Below are 21,106 nucleotides of genomic sequence, written 5' to 3'. Positions count from 1 at the left end.
GAACGACCCAGCAGCTTCTCTAACACTTTTAAAGGCTGAGCAATTAAAATGTAGAAATGTTTTAGTTCTAGATGGTTCTGATCTTTCTAAAGGCCGTAAAAAAATAAATAAAAATCAGTCGTTTCTATGCAGTTTGATGATGTTATGTTTTTACAAAGTACATTTGTACAAACAAGGAATTTGGCTTAGTGGTTGCTTGTGTACATTGTTAAAAGACAGAAGAATAGAAGACAATATAAAACCAATAAAAACAGTAATATAAACAGTAGAAGGAAGAATTGTCTCTCTGTCTGTCTCTCTGTATCTGACTGTCTGTTTCTGTATCTGACTGTCTGTCTCTCTGTCTGTCTCTCTGTCTGTCTGTCTGTCTGTCTCTCTGTCTGTGCAGCCATGTGTGATGTACAGCATGTTTCTCTGCAGCAGTCACATGATATGGGAGTCAACCTGGTTTTCACTGACAGACAAAATAACACACACACACACACACACACACACACACACACACACACACACACACACACACACACAGGCATTTTCAAAGGGATCCTTGAATATGGGAAGACTGAATGGGGGGATGCATGAATACAGTGCAACCCCCCACTCTTTTGTTGCATGGCTCTCCTCTTTTCTTTTGACAGCAGCGCTCAGTGCATTAAAATCTAGGTTACCGGATGTGACGTCACGGCCCTGCCCCCCTGCCCTGTTGGTTGTAATCTGCCAAAGCCCTACATACAGTACGTGGCCTGAATGGCTATGAATATGCAAAGTGGAAGGGAGATTTTGGGTGAAAAAACAGCAATTTTATTCTCATTTATGACAGATCACCCCGCAAATCTGTTTTGTATTTTATCTTTGGTTCCCTGTGTCCGCAGAAATGTTGCATCACATGTTCCTCAATAAGGAGTTTATTTTGAAAGTTATGACCGGAAGTTTTTTTTTTTTTTTTATTCTGCTCGCTTTACACTTTATATAAGGCATCTTTCTTAGCAAAGAATATATGATTTTAAACGATAGTTTGGGGTAAAGCTATTTTCACTTACTACAGATTCTTCTTTAAATATAATCTTTGTTTTTACATCGGTACTTTTTAACACACGAAAAACGGCGCAACATCTTTTCGACAAAAACGCTTTTATTTTGACAATCAGGACCGGAAGTTGTCGTTTTGGAATCTTGACAGAAGTCTCAGCTAAAACCAGACAGCTAAACCACGAGTGTGTTGGACTTGGAAATAATCGATAAAATAACGGAATTTATCGCAGGTAGAGTTCGTCTGAACGTCGTTTCTGTTCACCGCTCCGTCATGGCGTCCGTCCGTCTTCCTGCTGAACGTTTTGTCCGCGAAAAATAAGGTGAGACACAGCGACTGAGACGAGCTAGCAGGCTAACGTTAGCATCGGCATGCATTGTCGTTTCCCGTTTCCTGGGGCCATTTGGTGTGTGTGTGTGTGTGTGTGTGTGTGTGTGTGTGTGTGTGTGTGTGTGTGTGTGTGTGTGTGTGTGTGTGTGTGTGTGTGTATGTCTGTCTGTCTGTCTGTGTGTGTGTGTGTGTGTGTGTGTGTGTGTGTGTGCGTGTGCGTGTAATGTCTGACACACTAACTGTAATAGCCTTTTAAGTTCCTTGTATGATTTTATTCTACATAGTTTTGGAGTGTTAGCATAAGGATTCATTGCGGAAGTGTGGATGTCATAAAATAAGAACGCTTCCTTGATTTAATATCAACGTTATGAACCGTGAAATACCTTTGTATGTTCTCATCTGTTTCCCGTTTTTCTACTGTTTCCACTGTTTACCTAGCCTATCTATAAACTGCCTATATTTGATAAATTGAATAGTTTTGAACGTCCAGACACTTTGTGTTCATCTGTAGCCTTCTGTAGGCCTGCTAACGTCAACATGATTTTACAAATCGTTTAGACTTAGTTGAGTTACAGAGTGATATGCAGTAGTTGATGGCTAATAGCTGTAGTACTGTAATTCACATCGTTTTCTCACACTCTAATATTCTTCTAATGTCTAATATTGCACATATCTTGATTTTTCTTTTTAAATTCGTGGTTTATTTCATTCTGTTTTGGAGTTGTGTATTGTGTTATGTTAAAATACCCCCATTTGGCCGAATACAGACACCCACTCTTTGATGTGGTTTCCAGACTGTCATAACTGTTTCCTGTCTAAAAGCGAGAGACATGAAACCATAACCTACATATTTGAGAAGCTAAATATCAAAGAGTGTGAGAGTCCAGTTCTGCCCGCTGTTCCAGTCTTGTTGTTTCTGTTCTGCTGTCTCGCTTCGTGTCTCTGCCCCGTTTCCTCCTGCTGATCATTAAAGTTTCATCTGGTCTCGTCTTGCAGGTCGATCCGCCGCCCCAGATGTGGCCGCTACCTCTGCTGAGACTCCTGTTCATGAACGGCGACGTTGTGATCGGCAGGCTGCGGCCCGGCCTGGACGGATGACAGGACGCTAGCGGACATGGAGACCGGGGAGACAGACAGCTCAGTTAGTCGAGGTTCTCCACATCGTATCCCCACCGCAATCTCAGGCAAAGACTAAACCCTATTTTTCTGAATTCAAACCCCGTTTTTGTCGATTATCGTACAGCCATAAGCTATCGACGCGTATCACAATGAGCTCAGAGGGCTTTCAGTACCGAGCGCTGTACGACTACAAGAAGGAGAGGGAGGAGGACATCGACCTGCATGTGGGAGACATGCTGCTGGTCAGCAAGGGAGCGCTGCTCGCCCTCGGCTGCACCAACGGAGCCGAAGAGCGGCCTTCGGAGATCGGCTGGCTGCCGGGCTTCAACGAGACGACGCAGGTGAGGCCGGGTTAACGCTGACTCACAGTTCTGTGTTGAAATGTCGCTGTAGCTTCGCCGTAGGTCTTTGCGGTGCCGCCGTAGCTTACCGCTCCTCTCCAAATTTCCCAAACTGTGCGTAGAGTGAGGCAAGACGGCCCACGTTGCTGCGGGCCGATAGGGAAGACAACACGGAGCAGATGGAAGAGAGACGAGCTGAGGAGGTTCAGATATGTTCGTCTGTACGACAGCTCATCTCCCCATTATAAACACTACCAGATGTCACTGAAATATTCCAGAACATCCAAGATATTTGGGGTTTTCCGCAGGCGGGCCAGCTTGACATAAGAACCCCCACCTTGACTGTAAAACCGTAAAAACAATCCCAGACTCCATTATTTATTCCCTGAGACCAAAGCCATGTTGAACACACGGTCCAACTGTGAATTAACAGTGTCACCGAGGAGGAACGTATAAACTCGTAACTCCAATTTTGCCAATTTTCATGTTTCAAATTCAGTTGAAGGATCACATGCTGCTCTGTAGGTCGAGGAAAGCTGAAAACAAGGCTGGAGATACGAGGCTTTCACCCGACAACGGGGATTTATTTTGGGAACATCGTGGTGTGACTAAAGTTAGTTGTTGCTCAACTCGACATTGACGAATGCGTCAGAGACAGCGATATATGTAATGATGATTGATTGACAGGAGGATGCACCTCACCGCCCAGCCGCCGGGTGTCTGGACCTGTGAACTCTGCACGAACACAAACTGGGCTGGCCGATATTGGCAAGATCAAATATCACAATATTTTTCACCCAATACCTCGATATCGATAATGTGACAATATTTTGCGGATGGTGCTTTCAGAAGATATTTACACATGCGGAAATTTTGAGAAAGGAGTATGACTAGGTTAATGTGGATATGATGGAGAAGCAGGAAGAGGCCTTCAGTGTTCATTTCACTCTAGAAATCACTCCAGAAAACTGTAGAGCTGTCAGAGGTAACTAACGCAGCCTTAAAGACCAGGAAGAGACAACATATCACGATATTACAATAACTAAAATTCCAGAGGATCTCTAGTCTGATATCACGATATCACAAACAAGCCGGTGTCGTTCCTCCTCCTGGAAGCTCCTGCACTTCAGAGAAGCTGCAGGGAGATTCAGCTCTGCGTCCCACAACAAGGAAAACAAACAACCGGACAGTAGTTCTGGTTCCTCTGCATTACTGCTGAAACAGTCAGGGCTGCCCCCGACCAAAGATCTTCCTAGTCGACTAGTAGTCGTTAGTTCAAGCCATTAGTCGACTTGTCGTCGCACGTTTATGATATTAATTTAATTATTTAAATATAGATTTTTTGGAAAAAAAACACCCAAGTCGCGGCTTCTCGCGGTCAGAAACACCGGTGAAATACACTCTGGTTCACCCAAAAAAAACACACAACAGGCGTAGGCTGTCAGTCGCTTGCTTTGAGCCCCGCTGCTGCACAGAGCGCTGTTCGCTTGTTTATTCAAAGTTTATTAATATTGAACGTGTCGCGTGTCCAAATTGCACCAAATCCGACACTGCACTTCCTCGGGTCCCCAGCAACACACCCGCCAAGTGTGAAGTAGATCGGACGAACGGTTGTCGAGATATGTGAAGGACACACACACACTTCTTTCTTCTTTCTTTTTTCTATTTTAACTTTAAAAAAAAAAAAAGCCTCCTGTGGACAGGTGTTGTAAATTAGCGTTTCGCTACAAACACTAAACACAGTGCATCTGGTCCTTGTGCATAAATGTATGTTACAATTCTAATGCTACTGTGATGTCCATGCCAAATAAAGTAAACTAAACTAAACTAAACATACATACACACACACACACACACACACACATGCATACAGACAGACAGACAGAGATTCCTTGCTCTGTAGTTTGATGGCATCTAAATCTCACTCCAGCCAGGTACCCAAAGTTGGAAACCCTGGTCTAATAACTTTCTAACGACAAGGCGCAGCTCCCGAATGGAGTTTGAGGTTGTTTTTTTTTGTTTTTTTTTTTCCTGCGACTAACTGACCAATGAAAACTCGGCCGACTAAGACTCTTCTCATCGACTAACGGTGTGGTCGACTATTAGGGGGCAGCCCTACAATTAGTTGATTAGTTGATCGACAGAAAATTAATTGATTGTAATTTTGATTGTCGATTAATCGTTTTAGTCATTTATCAAGTAAAAATACCAAATATTTGCTGGTTGCAGCTTCACAAACGCTCAGATTTGCTGCTTTTCTCTGTTTCACCTCATAAAATGGAAACTGTTCTTTTGGCTGCTGGTGAGGAAGAAGTTTGAAGAATCACTTTGGGCTCTGGGAACTGTTTACTGATAAAAATAACCGACAGATTTGACAGTGAAAGTTGTCAGTTGCAGCTCGACCCCGGGCCCGGACGCAGGTCTGTGTTCTGGCTGCAGTTGGCGTGCGGAGGAACACATCAGACCGGCCGTGCTGGAAATTCCCTTTCCAGTTTGGACTACTTTGATCTTTGCTTTTAAATTTTAAAACGTAGCCTCATGCAAGACACTGAAACAGCCGGGATAAAAATAAAAATAATGCTCAGGTTTAGATTTAAAATGTATTTACAGCCTAAACACAGCTGGCTCGAGTCGTGCTGGTTTTCTGCAGCTGCTTCCTGACTCTGTCATTTAAAATGGAAACGCACTCTTTCTCTGCGCGTTTAAAAGCTGTTTCAACTGAAGTCGTCACTCCTGCACCAACAAGCACCAACAAGCAAGAAAAACATCCACGATTCCTTCTGCCTTTATGCATATTAAACATCTTTGTGTTAATTTTAGGTAACACTTTATTTTCTGGGTCCACAATTTCCTAATAATTTCCTAGAAAGGAACTGTTAATTTCTGTGGAAGTTTCCAGGAAAGAACCATGAAATTATGAACTAATTATAGTGAAAATAGAGAAAGAGTTGAATAGTAGTTGGTAGTTGGGAGTTTCCAAGACAGAACCATGAAATTATGTAGTAATTATATAGAAGGTTAGAAATTAGTGGGAGGAATTCAACAAATAACTATATTACATCATTATATGAATAATGACAAATTGTCTATTATTTTTCCAGTAAATAGTTTATAGTTTTGCAGTTGTTTCCAGGAAACTCTTAGAAATGTTCAGTATCTGATTGACTCACCAGACTGACCACATTTTCTATAGAGCTGCTGCTTCTTTCCAGGAAACTTCTAATAAATGATCAGTTCCATTCTAGGAAATAATTAGTAAATTGTGGACCTGGAAAATAAAGCTTTTCCAATAATCATAGAATTGGACAATACTGAGACATCTAATGTGGTTCCACTGTAGTATGTAAGTCCAGCTGTTCATATAAGATGCAAAAAGTGCAGCAGAATGATGTCATTCCCCTTATCAGACTAATGATCATGATCAATAATCACGATCACAGTATCCATCAGATTAATTGGTGTTATTATTGTCGCTATAATCGCGCAGCTCTCAGTCTGATAAATGAATATATAATATCTGTAATATCTGTGTTCGGTCGACAGGAGAAAGGCGACTTCCCCGGGACGTACGTGGAGTTTGTCGGCAGGAAGAGGATGTCCCCGCCCACTCCCAAGCCCCGCCCACCCAGACCGCCGTCTGCGGCGTCGGCGAGGGCCGACTCAGAGTCAGAGGGTGAGTAAGAAAAGATGAACTTCACTGGTAACTGATGAGATGAACTTGATTGATCGCCGAGGTGAGTGTGAGAGTTTTTGAAGGCCGATACAAATATTATATATCTGTAAATATTTCGTATCTTTAAATTTGACCATTTTCTAGGGATGCCGCGATCGATCGGCTAGCAATCGGAATCGGCCGATATTCAGTATAAATATGAGATCGGAGAATTCTGATAATGCTTTACAGTCGCCGATTGCAAAAACCGATCGATGACGCAAAACACATGAGCCATTTCTCTTCTTGAACTTCTTGAATTCATATTTCTTTAGGCTACATGCTAATTAAAAACACAAATCTTCATGGACAACCGGTAACGTCACAGTCCGTCACGCCCGCTACTTCGCCTCATTTAATCCTCTGCTGATTTAATGCATCAGTTCATCGCATGCCGTGGGCGTTTGTTTACATGACGGTCTGCACTCTGCACCTGTCCGCTCGTACCGGAGGACGGGCGAGACCCGAACAGCGGAGAGGCAACTGAAAAGTCTCATTTCTCTCTCTCTTAAGAACATTCACTTATACAAAAACAAAGACTGAAAGGGATATATATCTTCGGAGGGCGTCTCCATTTATTTAACTCGACTCAACAACACAGGCAAGTGGCAGCAGTCTCTCACTAAATCATGTTGCTACCTAGAACGCACATGGTTTTGATGATCAAGTAAATATTGAGGTAGAAAAGAAGAAAATGTGGATACTTTTTAACCAGGACTCAATTTGATGGATGAAATGTATGTAAAACGGAAACTGATCTATAATACTGCTATACCAGCTGCTATAACAAAACAAAAAAACTATCTATGGCCGATCGGTATCGGCAGATATGGCTCATAGACGATCGGCGGCATCGGGGCATCCCTACCATTTTCATACAAAAAAATGACAAGGATTCAGATTTTTCCAGAGAGTTGTGTTGTTGCCAGCATGGAAAAGCCTCTGAAACAGAATTTAAACCATCATGAGACAGTCAGGCTGTGATCCTCCTGCAGCTGAGCGGAAAAGTCGACTTTGTTGTATTTCTGTATTTGGCTCGTTCAGGTTCAAACTGACCAATCGCAAGACAACCAGGACTTGGACATAAAAGTCACAAGCAGCTTGTTGATTGGACAGAGTTTTGGTATCAAAACAAATCTGACTCCATTTCCTGTATCTTTATCTAACATGATGGACTGTCTGTCTCTTCTTCTGTGGTGTTCACACCAGTTAAGAACACATGAAGAAGAAACGGCTGAATATGAGCATCAGTCCAGACTTCATTTTGTTCTACTAGGCTTTCCGTCTCCTTCTACCCATAATCCCTTGTGTTTCGGGCTGGTTTCCTGTAGTTGGAGTGTCAGTTCTCTTGTTAGAGGACTGAGACTCTCTCTCTGCCACCAGAGGTCAAAGGTCATCGCTCTCACCTGGACAAACCAACTGAACTGAAGGAGGAAACACTGCAGAGTTCAAGTAAACAGATCTGAACATGATGTGTGTGAACGCAGCTCTAAAGGAGCGTTCAGGAAGCCGGTTCATTCGCTTCAACGCAACTAATCCACATTTTATATTCTGTGACATTTTAAAACCTTTGTGTAAGATTTGTTTGGTTCGGTGGAAACACTGAGTCTCAACCTGCGTTTCCTTCAGCTGTTTCCTCACGGAGAGCTTTAACCTAGATAGACACACACACACACACACACACACACACACACACACACACATACTAACACACAAGGTCCTGTAAACTGTACACATGTACAAATGTACACACAAACTAAGAATAAGAATAAGAGAAATAAAGAAGGCACACATGCACCCCTCCCATATATATACACACACACACACACACACACACACACACACACACACACACACACACAGCTGGTAGTTATTCAGGGTTGTGGTTGCTGACTGAACAGATCCGACTTCTGATCTCCTTCCACCAGCCTTACCAGAGAACACAGGAAGGAAGTGTGTGTGTGTGTGTGTGTGTGTGTGTGTGTGTGTGTGTGTCCCAACACTAAACATTTACCGTACACAGGCGGTGTGTTGATGTTATCTATAAGGTGTTTTCTATCTTGTGGTTAAAGCTGGCACTGGGCAACAGAAACTAGATTCTGCTTCCATCACTTCACCAAACTTTACCGAAACAGCTGCTTTCTGATCAGTTCTGGTACTTTGATGTAAAAATGTAAAAAGTACCAGGACCAATACTGAGGTTTATTGATCATGGGTAGGATGCAGACCAAATTCCAGACTGAATCCAATGTTGTTTTTAAGTGACGGTAGATTTTTTGCGGCCTAAATGAAAACTTTACGGTTATTTTTATGTGAAAATATTGCCGTTGATAGAAGTGGATGTGAAAGCCATGCAGCTTTTTACTTCACATGATTGGACTTGAGACTTGACTTGCTGCATGAAGAGAAGACTTGAGACTGGACTTGACTTGGGTTCTGGTGACTTGGGACTTGACTCTGACTTGTACTTTGATGACTTGAAAAGGTTTCTAAAGTCTTGACTTGAGATCTTGTGTTTGTGTAAATGACTTAGATTGAAAGTGATGAGATTTGTTCCAGCGGACGACTGAATTTAAATTCTGTTTTCTGAATTTGTATGGAATGATTGAATTTATTGAAGTTGAAACTGATTATAGAAATCAAACTCATGATGCTCTTACCAAGTTTTTATCCTATTAAAACCATATTGCATTGAAAAGTCCTAGATATTTAGTTTTCTTTAAGATATTAAATTGATACTGGACTCTTGATTTGTTCTGACTTGACTTGCTGTTCTACATTTAGACTTGAGACTTGACATTAATGACTTGGACTTGACTTGGCGGCTACAAAGCTCTTCACAAAACAAAAGGACAAACAACAATATAATAGAAACTAAACAGAAATACAGGAAATACCAATGTGAGAGACAATAACACCAGTGGAAAGTTAACATGAAGCGGTGAGTTTTGAGTTTGCTTTGTGCTTTATGGAAATTTTCTCAACAGCATGAAAGCACAAGGACTTCTATTGAGGCGTTTGACCAAAAAATATCATGATTCTTCCCCCAAATATAAAATAAAAAATATCCCTTATTCCCCACTGTTGCTCTGCTGTAACACCTATTTATTTATTTAGTAGTTAATTTGAACAGGACAGTGCAGTTCACATAATTACACTTCACAGTTGAAATATAAAAGATGTTGCACAACATGGAGTTTGTAGCTGCTGCTAATTTCCAACCCGAGTCCCTATTGGGCTTTTAAACAGACTACAACTATAACTAACATGTCTTGTAAAGGATGATAAAAAGTACAGACATTTAAAAAAAATAGCCTACATTAAACATCATCACGATGGATCACATAATGCATACACATTAGGGCTGAAACGATTCCTCGAGAAACTCGAGTAACTCGATTACTAAAAATCATCGATGCAAATTCTTTGCATCGAAGCTTCGTTTAATCCATATAACTATATACACGCTCAGTGTTTCGCACGGATGATTATTACTGTTGCACAACGCGCTGGAGAAAGAGAGAGAAAATAGCGAGGGGCGAAGAGAAGAGACAGGCCAGAGAAAACGACAGAAAGTGTCCAAAGTTTCGGATCCAGTGTTGCCAACTTGGCGACTTTGTCGCTAGACTTAGCGACTTTTCAGACCCCCCGGCGACTTTATTTCTCAAAAGCGACTAGTGACAAATCTGCCGACTTTTTCTGACCATGGGAAGCAATGTTAATGTGTTGAATCCCAAAGCATTTGGCAATAAATTGGTTCGGCTGATGCTGGTTTTCTCTACTTGCTTGTCTAATCCAGAGAGGTCTGACGGTCACAGCGCTTCCCACACAGTGTAGCCCCCCTCCCTCCGCTGAGAGCAGGGACTGTAGGGTAGGGTCCACTTGTAATTGCTACCGGCGTACGCTGAAACTGGCCGGGTGGGCGGAGTCAGCACTTAATATTAAAACGGGATGAGATGAAGGCTAGTAAAGAATGCACGTTAATTATGGCTATATGTAATGGCTAGTTAAGAACGTAAATCAATATGGTGGCTAGTTATGATGTCCCTAAGTTAGCTAAGTTTTGCTCAAGAAAATAACCACAGAAAATAAAATGCTGCAGTCAATTTGTGAAAGCCTGAGCTTCATTCATGTTATTATTATGATAGTCACACACATACACACACACACACACACACACACACCCCACACACACACACCTACTCCCCTCACAGTGATGCATAAAATACCCCAGAAAGCAAAATATCAGGTGGTGTAAGTAGCAATTGGAGCCTAAAATGCACCAGTCCAATACAGCAGGTATATTCAGTTTAGTTTGATTGCAGTGAGTAGGGTCAGCAGGTGTAGGGCAACCCTTCAACATAGTAAATAAATGTACATTAGCCAGTCGTATGAACTTGTATGATATTTAGGCCTAGTAATAAATATCAATAATAATTATTATTTCACCTCGTTTTCAGTAAATCACAGTGTCGTATGGACAGCTTCGTGCGGACAGCTTTTCTCTTTTGTATATTTACTATTGCTCTTTAATAAAGCAAAAGTATTTCTTATCCGATTACTCGATTAATCGATGGAATAATCGGTAGAATACTCGATTACTAAAATAATCGATAGCTGCAGCCCTAATACACATAATATCACATGACACAACAAACGAGATTCAGAAATGCTTTTATAATCGAATTAATTGATTGTTTTAATTGGTTGTTTTGTCATTCTTAAAATTGGCTATGAAAATGTAAAGATTGGCTACAAGTGAGTTCAAGCCGGATTAGATTTCAGCCAGTTCTTGACTTTTGAGTTAAAATTTTTTAGTGTTTTATTAGTTAATGTCGGTGTGGCTGACAAACACGATTCCATACTAAGTGTACATCTGTAAATACACAGTCGTATCTGTCCTGACACTAGGGCTGAACAATTAATCGAAACAAATTTTTTTTAATACTTTATTTGTATTGCTTTTCCATTACAAAAAGAACACATACAAAAAAGAAAGAAAAAAAACAAGGTCTGGGTTGCACCTTCTCCACAAGGCTGACTTATTCCTGTGACATATTCAGTGGTTCATTCTCTTGTCTCGTCGTTGACATGTAAATATTGTCCATTTCTCCCATTTCTCTTGACATCGGTCCTCTTGAACAATTAATCAAAATTTTATCGAAATCGCAATATGGCCTACTGCAATTTTCAAATCGCAGGAGGCGCAATATTTGTTAAAGGCGAAATGTGTCAAAATACCATTTTAAATGAAATATTGTGGTGCTGCAGAGATGTCCTGCCTATACATCATATTCTACAGACTTAAGAAAACATCTTTGTTTGGTACAGATCCCCGCAAAAATCACACCATCAATCATTTTAATACATTTTTCAATGAAAATGAGAATAATGATGTAAAAATGATCATTCCCTCTAATATCGCAAATCATATCGCAATTGCAATATCAGTCAAAATAATCGCGATTCGATATTTTTTCTAAATCGTTCAGCCCTACGTGACACTATTTATTCATATTTGGTACTTTGGTCAGACACTAAATGCAGTTTACTACTGAGCGTGTAAAAAGCCCCTCGCTGACCCGCTGATCACCACACTTACTGAATTTACTGTATATATTTTCAGGAATCTCTTCTTTCTTTCATCTTTGTCTCTGACGTTTTTATATTTAAATTCAGTTTGTAAAGCTTGATTGCTGCTTGTCTGTCTGTCTGAATGTCTGCATGTTGCTCTGCACCAACCTCACCAAGTCAAACTCCTGGTATGTGAAAATGTAGCTGGAGAAAATAAATCTGATTCTGAATTAATGATCCAGCAGCTTTCTTGTTTTTGGCCTCCTGTGCCGAGTCAGCTACAGAAATCGGACTGTGTTGGATAATTGTATTGAATTTAGTGTGTGTGTGTGTGTGTGTGTGTGTGTCCAGGCTATGTGTTGCCGGACCTCCCGGACCAGTTCGGGCCCCCGGAGACGGCCCCCCCCCTCCTCAACAGATTGATGGAAGCCATAGAGACCAAAGGTAGGAAACACACACAGGGTCAGGGGTTCATCTCCAGTGGGATTTATTTATTTTTTGGACTCAGTGTGTGTGAATGTGCTGAGGTGTTGATGTGCTGCTGCAGGTGTGGAGAGCTGCAGTCTGTACCGGACTCTGAGTGGAGGAGGTCTGGACACCAGGCAGCTGGCAGAGACCGGTGAGGCTTCCTGTCCGTCACCAACAGGCTTCCTACTGGGGAGGAAGTCAGCAGCTCAGAGTGCTGATCAAGAGACTCTTCACCATGCTTTTAAATATTCATTCATAATGATTGATTCATGCTCCGTATGGCAGCAGGCCTGGTTATATAAAAGGATCAAAGTAAAAGTCTAATAAAATTAAGGCTGCATAATTCTTCAACAATCTTACATTGTTGTAGATTGCAGTTTTCACTTTTGTGATTATTAATTGTAGAGAAATACTGAAACTTTTAATGCAATTTAATTTCCTTTAGAAAACTGTAATAAGTCAAAATGTTGATATAAGGCCCCAAAAGAGCAGTGAAATAATATTGTTCCTTAAATCATTTTGACTAATACTCATGATCACATTATCAGGCAGAACAGAGCTCACGTCCCCGTCCCGTTAACCGAGGTGCGTTTGTTTTCAGACCTGGAGCAGCTGGAGGTGTCGTCTCTGTGTGACGGGGTGGTGAGGTTCCTGCAGGAGCTGCCTGGCCCCGTCCTGCCCGCCGCGCTGCAGGCCGACATGATGCACGCCGTCCAAGGTCCCGACACGACACGACACGACACGACACGACACGACACGACACGACACGACACGACACGACACGACACAACACAGCTGTTCAGGCCTCTAGCATTATCTCAACAGTGAGGACATGGGAACTTGTAGCAGCTCTAAAGCTAAATGCTAAGTAAACTGATATAATTTGTGGCTAAGTGTGGCCGGTTTGTGTCAGAGACTGGTAAAATTTACACAAAATATGATAGAAAAACAAGGCATTGTTTGGAACTAGCAGGCAGTACTTTGCCTGTGGAAAAGTCTGTTTCCACCAGAGTGTGACTGGTGTTTCCATGGGAAGTGAAGGTGGAGACTGCACAGCTGGAAATCACTCTAACATGTAATGGTTCCAAAATAAACCTGTTTACATCAGCTGTACTGAGCCATGATATTTCATTTATAAAACGTATGAATCTACAGGCCGCATAATAAAAAACAACTTCTATTACGAAAATATCGGTCTTCCTAAGATACTGCTAGTGGCATTCTATCACTGAACATAGTGGATGCTAAAGTGTTAGCATGGAGCCTAGTATCACTGAACATAGTGGATGCTAAAGTGTTAGCATGGAGCCTAGTATCACTGAACATAGTGGATGCTAAAGAGTTAGCATGGAGCCTAGTATCACTGAACATAGTGTAAGCTAAAGTGTTAGCATGGAGCCTAGTATCACTGAACATAGTGGATGCTAAAGAGTTAGCATGGAGCCTAGTATCACTGAACATAGTGTAAGCTAAAGTGTTAGCATGGAGCCTAGTATCACTGAACATAGTGGATGCTAAAGAGTTAGCATGGAGCCTAGTATCACTGAACATAGTGGATGCTAAAGTGTTAGCATGGATCCTAGTATCACTGAACATAGTGGACGCTAAAGTGTTAGCATGGAGCCTAGTATCACTGAACATAGTGGACGCTAAAGAGTTAGCATGGAGCCTAGTATCACTGAACATAGTGTAAGCTAAAGTGTCAGCATGGAGCATAGTCTCACTGAACATAGTGTAAGCTAAAGTGTTAGCATGGAGCCTAGTGTCACTGAACATAGTGTAAGCTAAAGTGTTAGCATGGAGCCTAGTGTCACTGAACATAGTGTAAGCTAAAGTGTTAGCATGGAGCCTAGTGTCACTGAACATAGTGTAAGCTAAAGTGTTAGCATGGAGCCTAGTGTCACTGAACATAGTGTAAGCTAAAGTGTTAGCATGGAGCCTGGTATCACTGAACATAGTGGATGCTAAAGAGTTAGCATGGAGCCTGGTATCACTGAACATAGTGGATGCTAAAGTGTTAGCATGGAGCCTAGTATCACTGAACATAGTGGATGCTAAAGTGTTAGCATGGAGCCTAGTATCACTGAACATAGTGTAAGCTAAAGTGTTAGCATGGAGCCTAGTATCACTGAACATAGTGGATGCTAAAGAGTTAGCATGGAGCCTAGTATCACTGAACATAGTGGATGCTAAAGAGTTAGCATGGAGCCTAGTATCACTGAACATAGTGGATGCTAAAGAGTTAGCATGTAGCACCAGATCTACCGGGAACACATGGATGATTTGGTGTCTGCTCTCATCACTGATGGGCTAAGTTAGCTAACAGGACTGCTAGCCGCTGTGCTAACTGTAATCACGGTAAAGAAAGCGTGTGCTGACCGTATCGTCCCGCGTCCGTCTCCAGAGGTCCGGGACCCGGAGGAGTGCGCCCAGGTGCTGCGGGGCGTGGCCAGCTCGCCCGCCTGCCCCGCCCAGTTCGGCCTCACGCTGCTCAGCCTGGTGCGTCACCTGGCCCGCCTCTGTCTGCACAGCGCCAGGAACCAGCTGAGCCCCCACGGCCTGGCCGACGCCTTCAGCCCGCTGCTGTTCAGACCGCCTGCAGGGTCAGAGACACACACACACACACACACACACACACACACACACACACACACACACACACACAGGCAGTTTGTTAATACAGTAATATTGTAGTAACACACACATACAGGTTAAAGTTTTCACCGAATTATGATAAAGTTTGTAACATAGTTCTAATAGTATTAATCATGATAATAGTGCTGCTGATGACAATAACTCTATTTCTACAGTGCTTTTATTAAAACATTTACAATAATAAAATCTTGATTATACACCATATCACCATATTAAAATCTTGGGACCGATTTATATTTCTGTATGTATAAAACACTGAAAGATGTGCAAAATACCAAAACCAGTCGAGTAAATGAGAAAGGTTTTTCTTTTTTTTTTCTTAATTTTTTTTATTTATTCATGATACACTGCATCTCAAATTACAGTTCTGTTTTACATACATGTTCAAAAGTTCACAGTGTCACAGTTTTTTCTTGTTAAAGCTTATAAAAAGTCACTGCTGTCTGTTTTACAGCTGAAAGGACTTTTTTATTTTTTTGTCCTAAAGGGCTGTTGCACCGAAAATTACTTTTAGGTTGTTATTCCGCAACAGTAGAGATTTTACCAATATTTTTCAGCTGTTTTTGAAGTTGTGAGTTATAATTTCTCAAGATGGAGGAAATTGTCTCCTGTGACTTCATTGGTGGAAAGAAAATCTTCAGGACAGCCATGTTCCTGTACCTCAATTAAACATCTAGAATAATGTCAATGTAAAGTCAATTTTGGTGTAATTCCCTTTTTAATTAGTGAGTATGTCTTGATAACTGATGCCCACTGACTTCATGTTTGATGATAGTTAATCTGATGCTGGTTAATCTGACGCTCTGTTCTGTTTTGTCCGCAGGTCTGAGTCCGGTTCAGATCCTCTGGTTCAGGTTTTAGAAGTTCTGATCACCAGCGAACTCAACATGAACCAGGCTGCACCAGGTAATACACACAGCTGGTTTTGTGTGTGTGTGTGTGTGTGTGTGTGTTTGGTGTTTGTATACAGTTCCTAAATGGTCTGGAACCTGTGGGAAATTCTTCTGGACTGTTACCAGATCTTCATACGTTCATACAAAACAGATTTTATATTTTACACGACTCCTGCTGGATTTCCTGGAATATTGTGGAATTCTGCGAGGTGTTTTCCAGGCAGGGAAAGTCAGGGAATGCGATTCATTATGTGGGAAGTCCGGGAATATCGGGTGTTTTTTACAAATGGCTCACTTTCCAGGAATACAGCAGAATGTGTTTTCCAACTTGTTTCACACATTCATTGCGTTAGCTGGTTTTCAGACTGAAAAACAACAGGAACAAACCAGGAAGGAAGGAACATGTTTATGTAATGGAAGTATGGAAAGTTATGGAATATACTTACTCTTGGTTGCCGGTTATGTTGCTGATCTAGAAGTTGAAGTTGATTTTTCTGTTGACCTCGCTCTGGATAAGACTTGTAGCTAAAAAATGAGTAAAATATAGATTCAGTTTTTCAGATACTGACAGATGAATTTCAGGTAGGAGAATATTTCCCGAATATAGATGCAATGTTTTGTAATGAAGCCCTTTATATTATGCACCAAGTGGCGGTAATATTACCTGTTTGTCCAAGGTATAAAGCAATAAGCGGTCTATCTGTGTCTTAACATATAGGTGTGAAAGTGTGTGTGAACCCTGGTCATGCACGTCTGATCTATCTATCATATATCTAAAGAAAGGTTGGAGAATTTGTCGATGCTCACATGCTTTTCTACAAGACGATCCACACCTGAGGCTGCTTGGCAACACAACGCTGTTGTTTGAATAGACAACAAATGAAGATTTATTTTCCTAAATATTACATACACCGCCCGTCAAAAGTTTGGGGACACTTTGAATTTTTTTTAAGTACTATATGATTTTTCTCTGTTATTTTTCAGTGAAGAAGAAAGGGGAAAAAATGCCTGCAATGCTTCTGTTAACATAAAATAGCTATTTCCCAATACTTTGGATGTATTTCTTCAATAGTTATAGCCAGCCAGCCAGCGTATAGTTTCATTGTTTCAGTGTTATCATCACAAATATTTGCAGATATGATTTTTTTTGGTAACACTTTAGATTAGGGAACACATTAACTATTAACTATGGGTTTTCCCTCAATAGTTTAATAATTCCCCTTAATAATATGTGACACTAGAACCTTATAACTGAGAGAAACAGACTAAACTTCCTTACTGACTGCTTTAAGCACTAATTAGGAGGCTATAGGGAAAACCCAGAGTTTATGGGGTATACTTGTAGAATAAGGTTAATGAACCAATACACTACTAATATGCATGTTAATAAGAAACTTATTAATAGTTAATATGTGTTCCCTAATTTAAACCTAGTTAGTCTTTAATGGGGTTAAGTTATTGCGAACCGACAAAGAAAACATGTTTATTTATTATTATTATTTATGAAGCATTTTCAAAAGCTAGGTGTCCCCAAACGTTCGACAGGCGGTGTATCTGCCGCGGGGAAAATGAAGATGCGTTATCGAAAGGTCATCATTCAATATCCCTGAAATCCAGCCTGTAGGAGTGTCTCAATTAGTCAAGCAAGGACTGGAGTTACTCACCATCCTTTTAAAAAGCACAGTCTGCACTGTCATCTCTTTGTAGTCGGAGTAGGTGTCACTTTGTTCCACTGGTGGTTTTGTCATTTTGGATCAAAACTCCTCAAATAATGTTTTCAGTTCCTCTTGTGAGCGCTGCAGCGTCAGAGTGAATCAGAGTCACGAGGCGGATGGACGAACCGTCACCTGCATCTGACACCCGTGTGTTTTGGCGAACACACGTCCTTCTGCCAGCTGTTTTGGTGCGCAGCGCTACAAGAACAAAGCTTATTATCTAATTTGGAAATCTGAAGCCCCTTGTAGGCTTGACTATCTGTCTGATATCTGTCTGATATCTGTCTAATGTAAGTCCAGCCTCAGGTAGGAGTGTGAAGCTGGAGGGAGGAAGAGAGAGAAGAAGGGAGAAGGTATTGCAACAGTCAGTCGGTCAGTCGGTCGATTAGTTTGTGAGTCAGTCAGCCAGTCATTTTTTCCTTCAGTCATTAAGGCAGCCTGCCAGTAAGTCAGTCATTCATTCATTCATTCAGTAAAACTATCAGTCATTCAGTCATCCAGGAACTCAATCAGCCAGTCAGACTAGCAGCTAAAACGATGACATCATCCTTCCAGGGCATGAAAGATGCAGCAGTGAAGGAGGAAAGAGGGAGAGGGGGGGGGGCAGTGATATCACTGCCATCGCAGGATTGGCCGGAGGGGATGGTGATGTCACACATCTCCAAGCTGCTCTCCTGAGCTTTGAACTGAGGCTGACTCCGAGAGAGAGAGAGAGAGAGAGAGAGAAAAGGAGAGAGAGAATATCCAGGCATGTTGCTGTAGATATTAAACACTGAAGCAGAGAAGCCAGACAGCTGCGGTTCAGATGTGGAGTTTATGCAATGAAAGTAGTTTTACCTGCTGTTGCTTTCTCCATAGATCTGTCAGCAAAGATCTGATTTATTAAGCTGCAGTTGCATGAGCAGCAACAGCAGTAGAGAGAGAGAGAGAGAGGGCAAAAGACATAAAACAGGATATTCTGCAGATTTCTGTTATTATACTCCATCTGTTTAACACGAACCGGATCAGTGTAGTCGAATGTAGCTGGAAATTACAGGGAGAGAGAGAGAGGAGTGCAGAGAAGAGAAGAAGAGAGCAGGAAGAAGATGCAGCCTGGACCGCTCTCCATCAAGATACCGTCGGTTTGTGACGGACCGCAGCCGGAGGAAACCATGATGGATCCAGAAAGGTCCGGAGCGTAGATCTGTGTGCGTTCGCTAACCTGCAGGACGAGTGTCAGCGGCGTGGAGGTGGATGAGGTGGGAGGGGGGAGGGGGGAGGGGGGGGATGGAGCGAGAGGCGGCGGCGGGGGGGGAGGGGGGCCGAGGCCGAGCCGCCGCCGCCGCCGCGACGACGAGACAAGATCCTCTGCTACATTAACATGCAGACTCCAGGTAGGACAGCAGGCATAGAGCTAGAGCGGCTAGAACAGACTGACACCTGTTTGGGCTTAAAGGACAATTCCAGTGTGATTGGAGTTTTTTTTTTTTTGCTCATTTGTTTTTACATTTTCCATCCCTTTAATGTTAATTCTGTCTGTTTTTTAAATGCATGCGTGATTTAAAAGATGCAAGTTTTGTCAAACCTCTCAGGCTCATTCACTCCCATTCAATTCCACACAGTAGAGAAAACAACTGGAGAGCGATCTGCATCAGAACGCCGATATTATACAGGAAACTTTTACATTTGAGCGTCTTACTTCCGCTGTCTGCTTCTAAAGTTTTCAACCGGGAGCTAATATATGTATAAAACCACAGAGGTGTTATAAATGACAACACAGTCCTAAAGGCTTCTGATGATTCCAGGTTGTGAAACGTCTTTTCTGTTCGTTCCACGCTCTCTAAATATTTTCTCTCTCACCCTAAAACAGATTTTTTGGGGCGACTGTGCAGAGGAATAAAAAAAAAAAAACTGCTTTAACTGGGAAAGCTTTTGATGCTTGCCTCTTCTGAGGATGTTGTGACCCATTTTTTTCCTCTCTCTCTTCTCTCTCTCTCTCTCCTCTCTCTCCCTCTCTCTCTCTCTCCCCCTCTCTCTCCTCTCTCTCCCCCCTCTCTCTCTTTCTCTCTTCCCTCTCCCTCTCTCTCTCTCCTGTCTCTCTCTCTCTCTCTCTCCCCCTCTCTCTCTCTCTCTCTCTCTGTCTCTCTCTCTCTCTCTCTTCTCTCTCTCTCCTTCACTCTCTCTCTTCTCCCTCTCTCTCTCTGTCTCTCTCTCTCTCCCTCTCTCTCTCTGTCTCTCTGTGTCTCTTCCTCTCTCTCTGCCTCTCTCTGCCTCTCTCTCTCCCCCTCTCTCTCCTCTCTCTCCCCTCTCCTCTCTCTCCTCTCTCTCTCTCTCCCCCTCTCTCCCTCTCTCTCTCTCTCTCCATCTCTCTCTCTCTCCTCTCTCCCTCTCTCTCTCTCTCTCTCTCCCTCTCTCCTCTCCTCTCTCTCTCCCTCTCTCCCTCTCTCTCCCTCTCTCTCTCTCTCTCTTCTATCTCTCTCTGTCTCCTCTCTCCTCTCTCTCCTCTCTCCATCTCTCTCTCTCTCCCTCTCTCTCTCCATCTCTCTCTCTCCTCTCTCCCTCTCTCTCTCTCTCTCTCTCTCCTCTCTCTCTCTCTCTCCCTCTCTCCTCTCTCTCTCCCTCTCTCTCTCTCTCTCTCTCTCTCTCTCTCTCTCTCTCTCTCTCTCCCTCTCTCCTCTCCATCTCTCTCATCTCTCTCTCTCTCTCTCTCTCTCTCTCTCTCTCTCTCTCTCTCCCAGCTTTGCCTCCTAAACCAGCCAAGCCAGCCACTCCAGTTCCCAGCAGCTTCAATAACAGTATGGCTCTGCAGGACTCTGAGTGGTACTGGGGAGATATATCCAGGTAACACACACACACCACACACACACACAACACACACACACACACACACACAGTGTATATGTATACACACACACACATACCGTACAGACACAAGGTACTAAACTAAGACAAAAAATTAAGTGTTAGAAAACCTTATTGTAAAAACTAAAATAAAAATAAAACACGGGCTGTGAAAAAACTATAACTGTCCTGTCTAATCAAAATAAAAATATATGTGACATGATTTTAGTGTTCATCTTTCTGTGCAGGGTAAAAAAAAAAAGGCAGAGAATTTTTGGCTATTTTTATTGAATGCTAATTGAAAATTCATGGAAAATACATTTTAAAAAGAATTTATAATATCATATCATATTGACATTATGTCATCCGTTTTAAGAACAGAACAATTCAAAAATCCCATTGATTTTCACTGTAGTTGGGGGGGGGGGGGGGGGGGGGGAAGGAAAAAA

The 21,106-nt window shown here is 42.1% G+C and overlaps 2 protein-coding genes across 3 annotated transcripts in view; both read left to right on the top strand.

Annotated features, from left to right (window-relative positions):
- Positions 1–21,106, top strand: part of LOC139927247 (ras-related protein Rab-14-like) — a 243,161-nt gene that overhangs the window by 127,119 nt on the left and 94,936 nt on the right. The gene's annotated exons all lie outside the window — the stretch shown is intronic.
- The window catches only part of LOC139930098 (phosphatidylinositol 3-kinase regulatory subunit alpha-like), a 26,551-nt gene continuing 6,621 nt past the window's right edge, over positions 1,177–21,106 (top strand). Inside the window, exons 1-9 of the mRNA XM_078285397.1 lie at positions 1,177–1,352; positions 2,357–2,820; positions 6,364–6,493; positions 12,458–12,550; positions 12,654–12,725; positions 13,176–13,292; positions 14,979–15,177; positions 16,053–16,135; positions 20,555–20,657. Of these exons, the coding sequence (XP_078141523.1) occupies positions 2,629–2,820; positions 6,364–6,493; positions 12,458–12,550; positions 12,654–12,725; positions 13,176–13,292; positions 14,979–15,177; positions 16,053–16,135; positions 20,555–20,657 (989 nt within the window). The 5' untranslated portion in view covers positions 1,177–1,352; positions 2,357–2,628. The remainder of the gene's footprint in view (positions 1,353–2,356; positions 2,821–6,363; positions 6,494–12,457; positions 12,551–12,653; positions 12,726–13,175; positions 13,293–14,978; positions 15,178–16,052; positions 16,136–20,554; positions 20,658–21,106) is intronic.

The sequence above is a fragment of the Centroberyx gerrardi genome, chromosome 8 (genome assembly GCF_048128805.1).
Source record: "Centroberyx gerrardi isolate f3 chromosome 8, fCenGer3.hap1.cur.20231027, whole genome shotgun sequence".
Taxonomy (NCBI): domain Eukaryota; kingdom Metazoa; phylum Chordata; class Actinopteri; order Beryciformes; family Berycidae; genus Centroberyx; species Centroberyx gerrardi.
The sequence above is the reverse complement of the archived record's forward strand: the minus strand, read 5'-3'. Positions and strand labels throughout refer to the sequence as shown.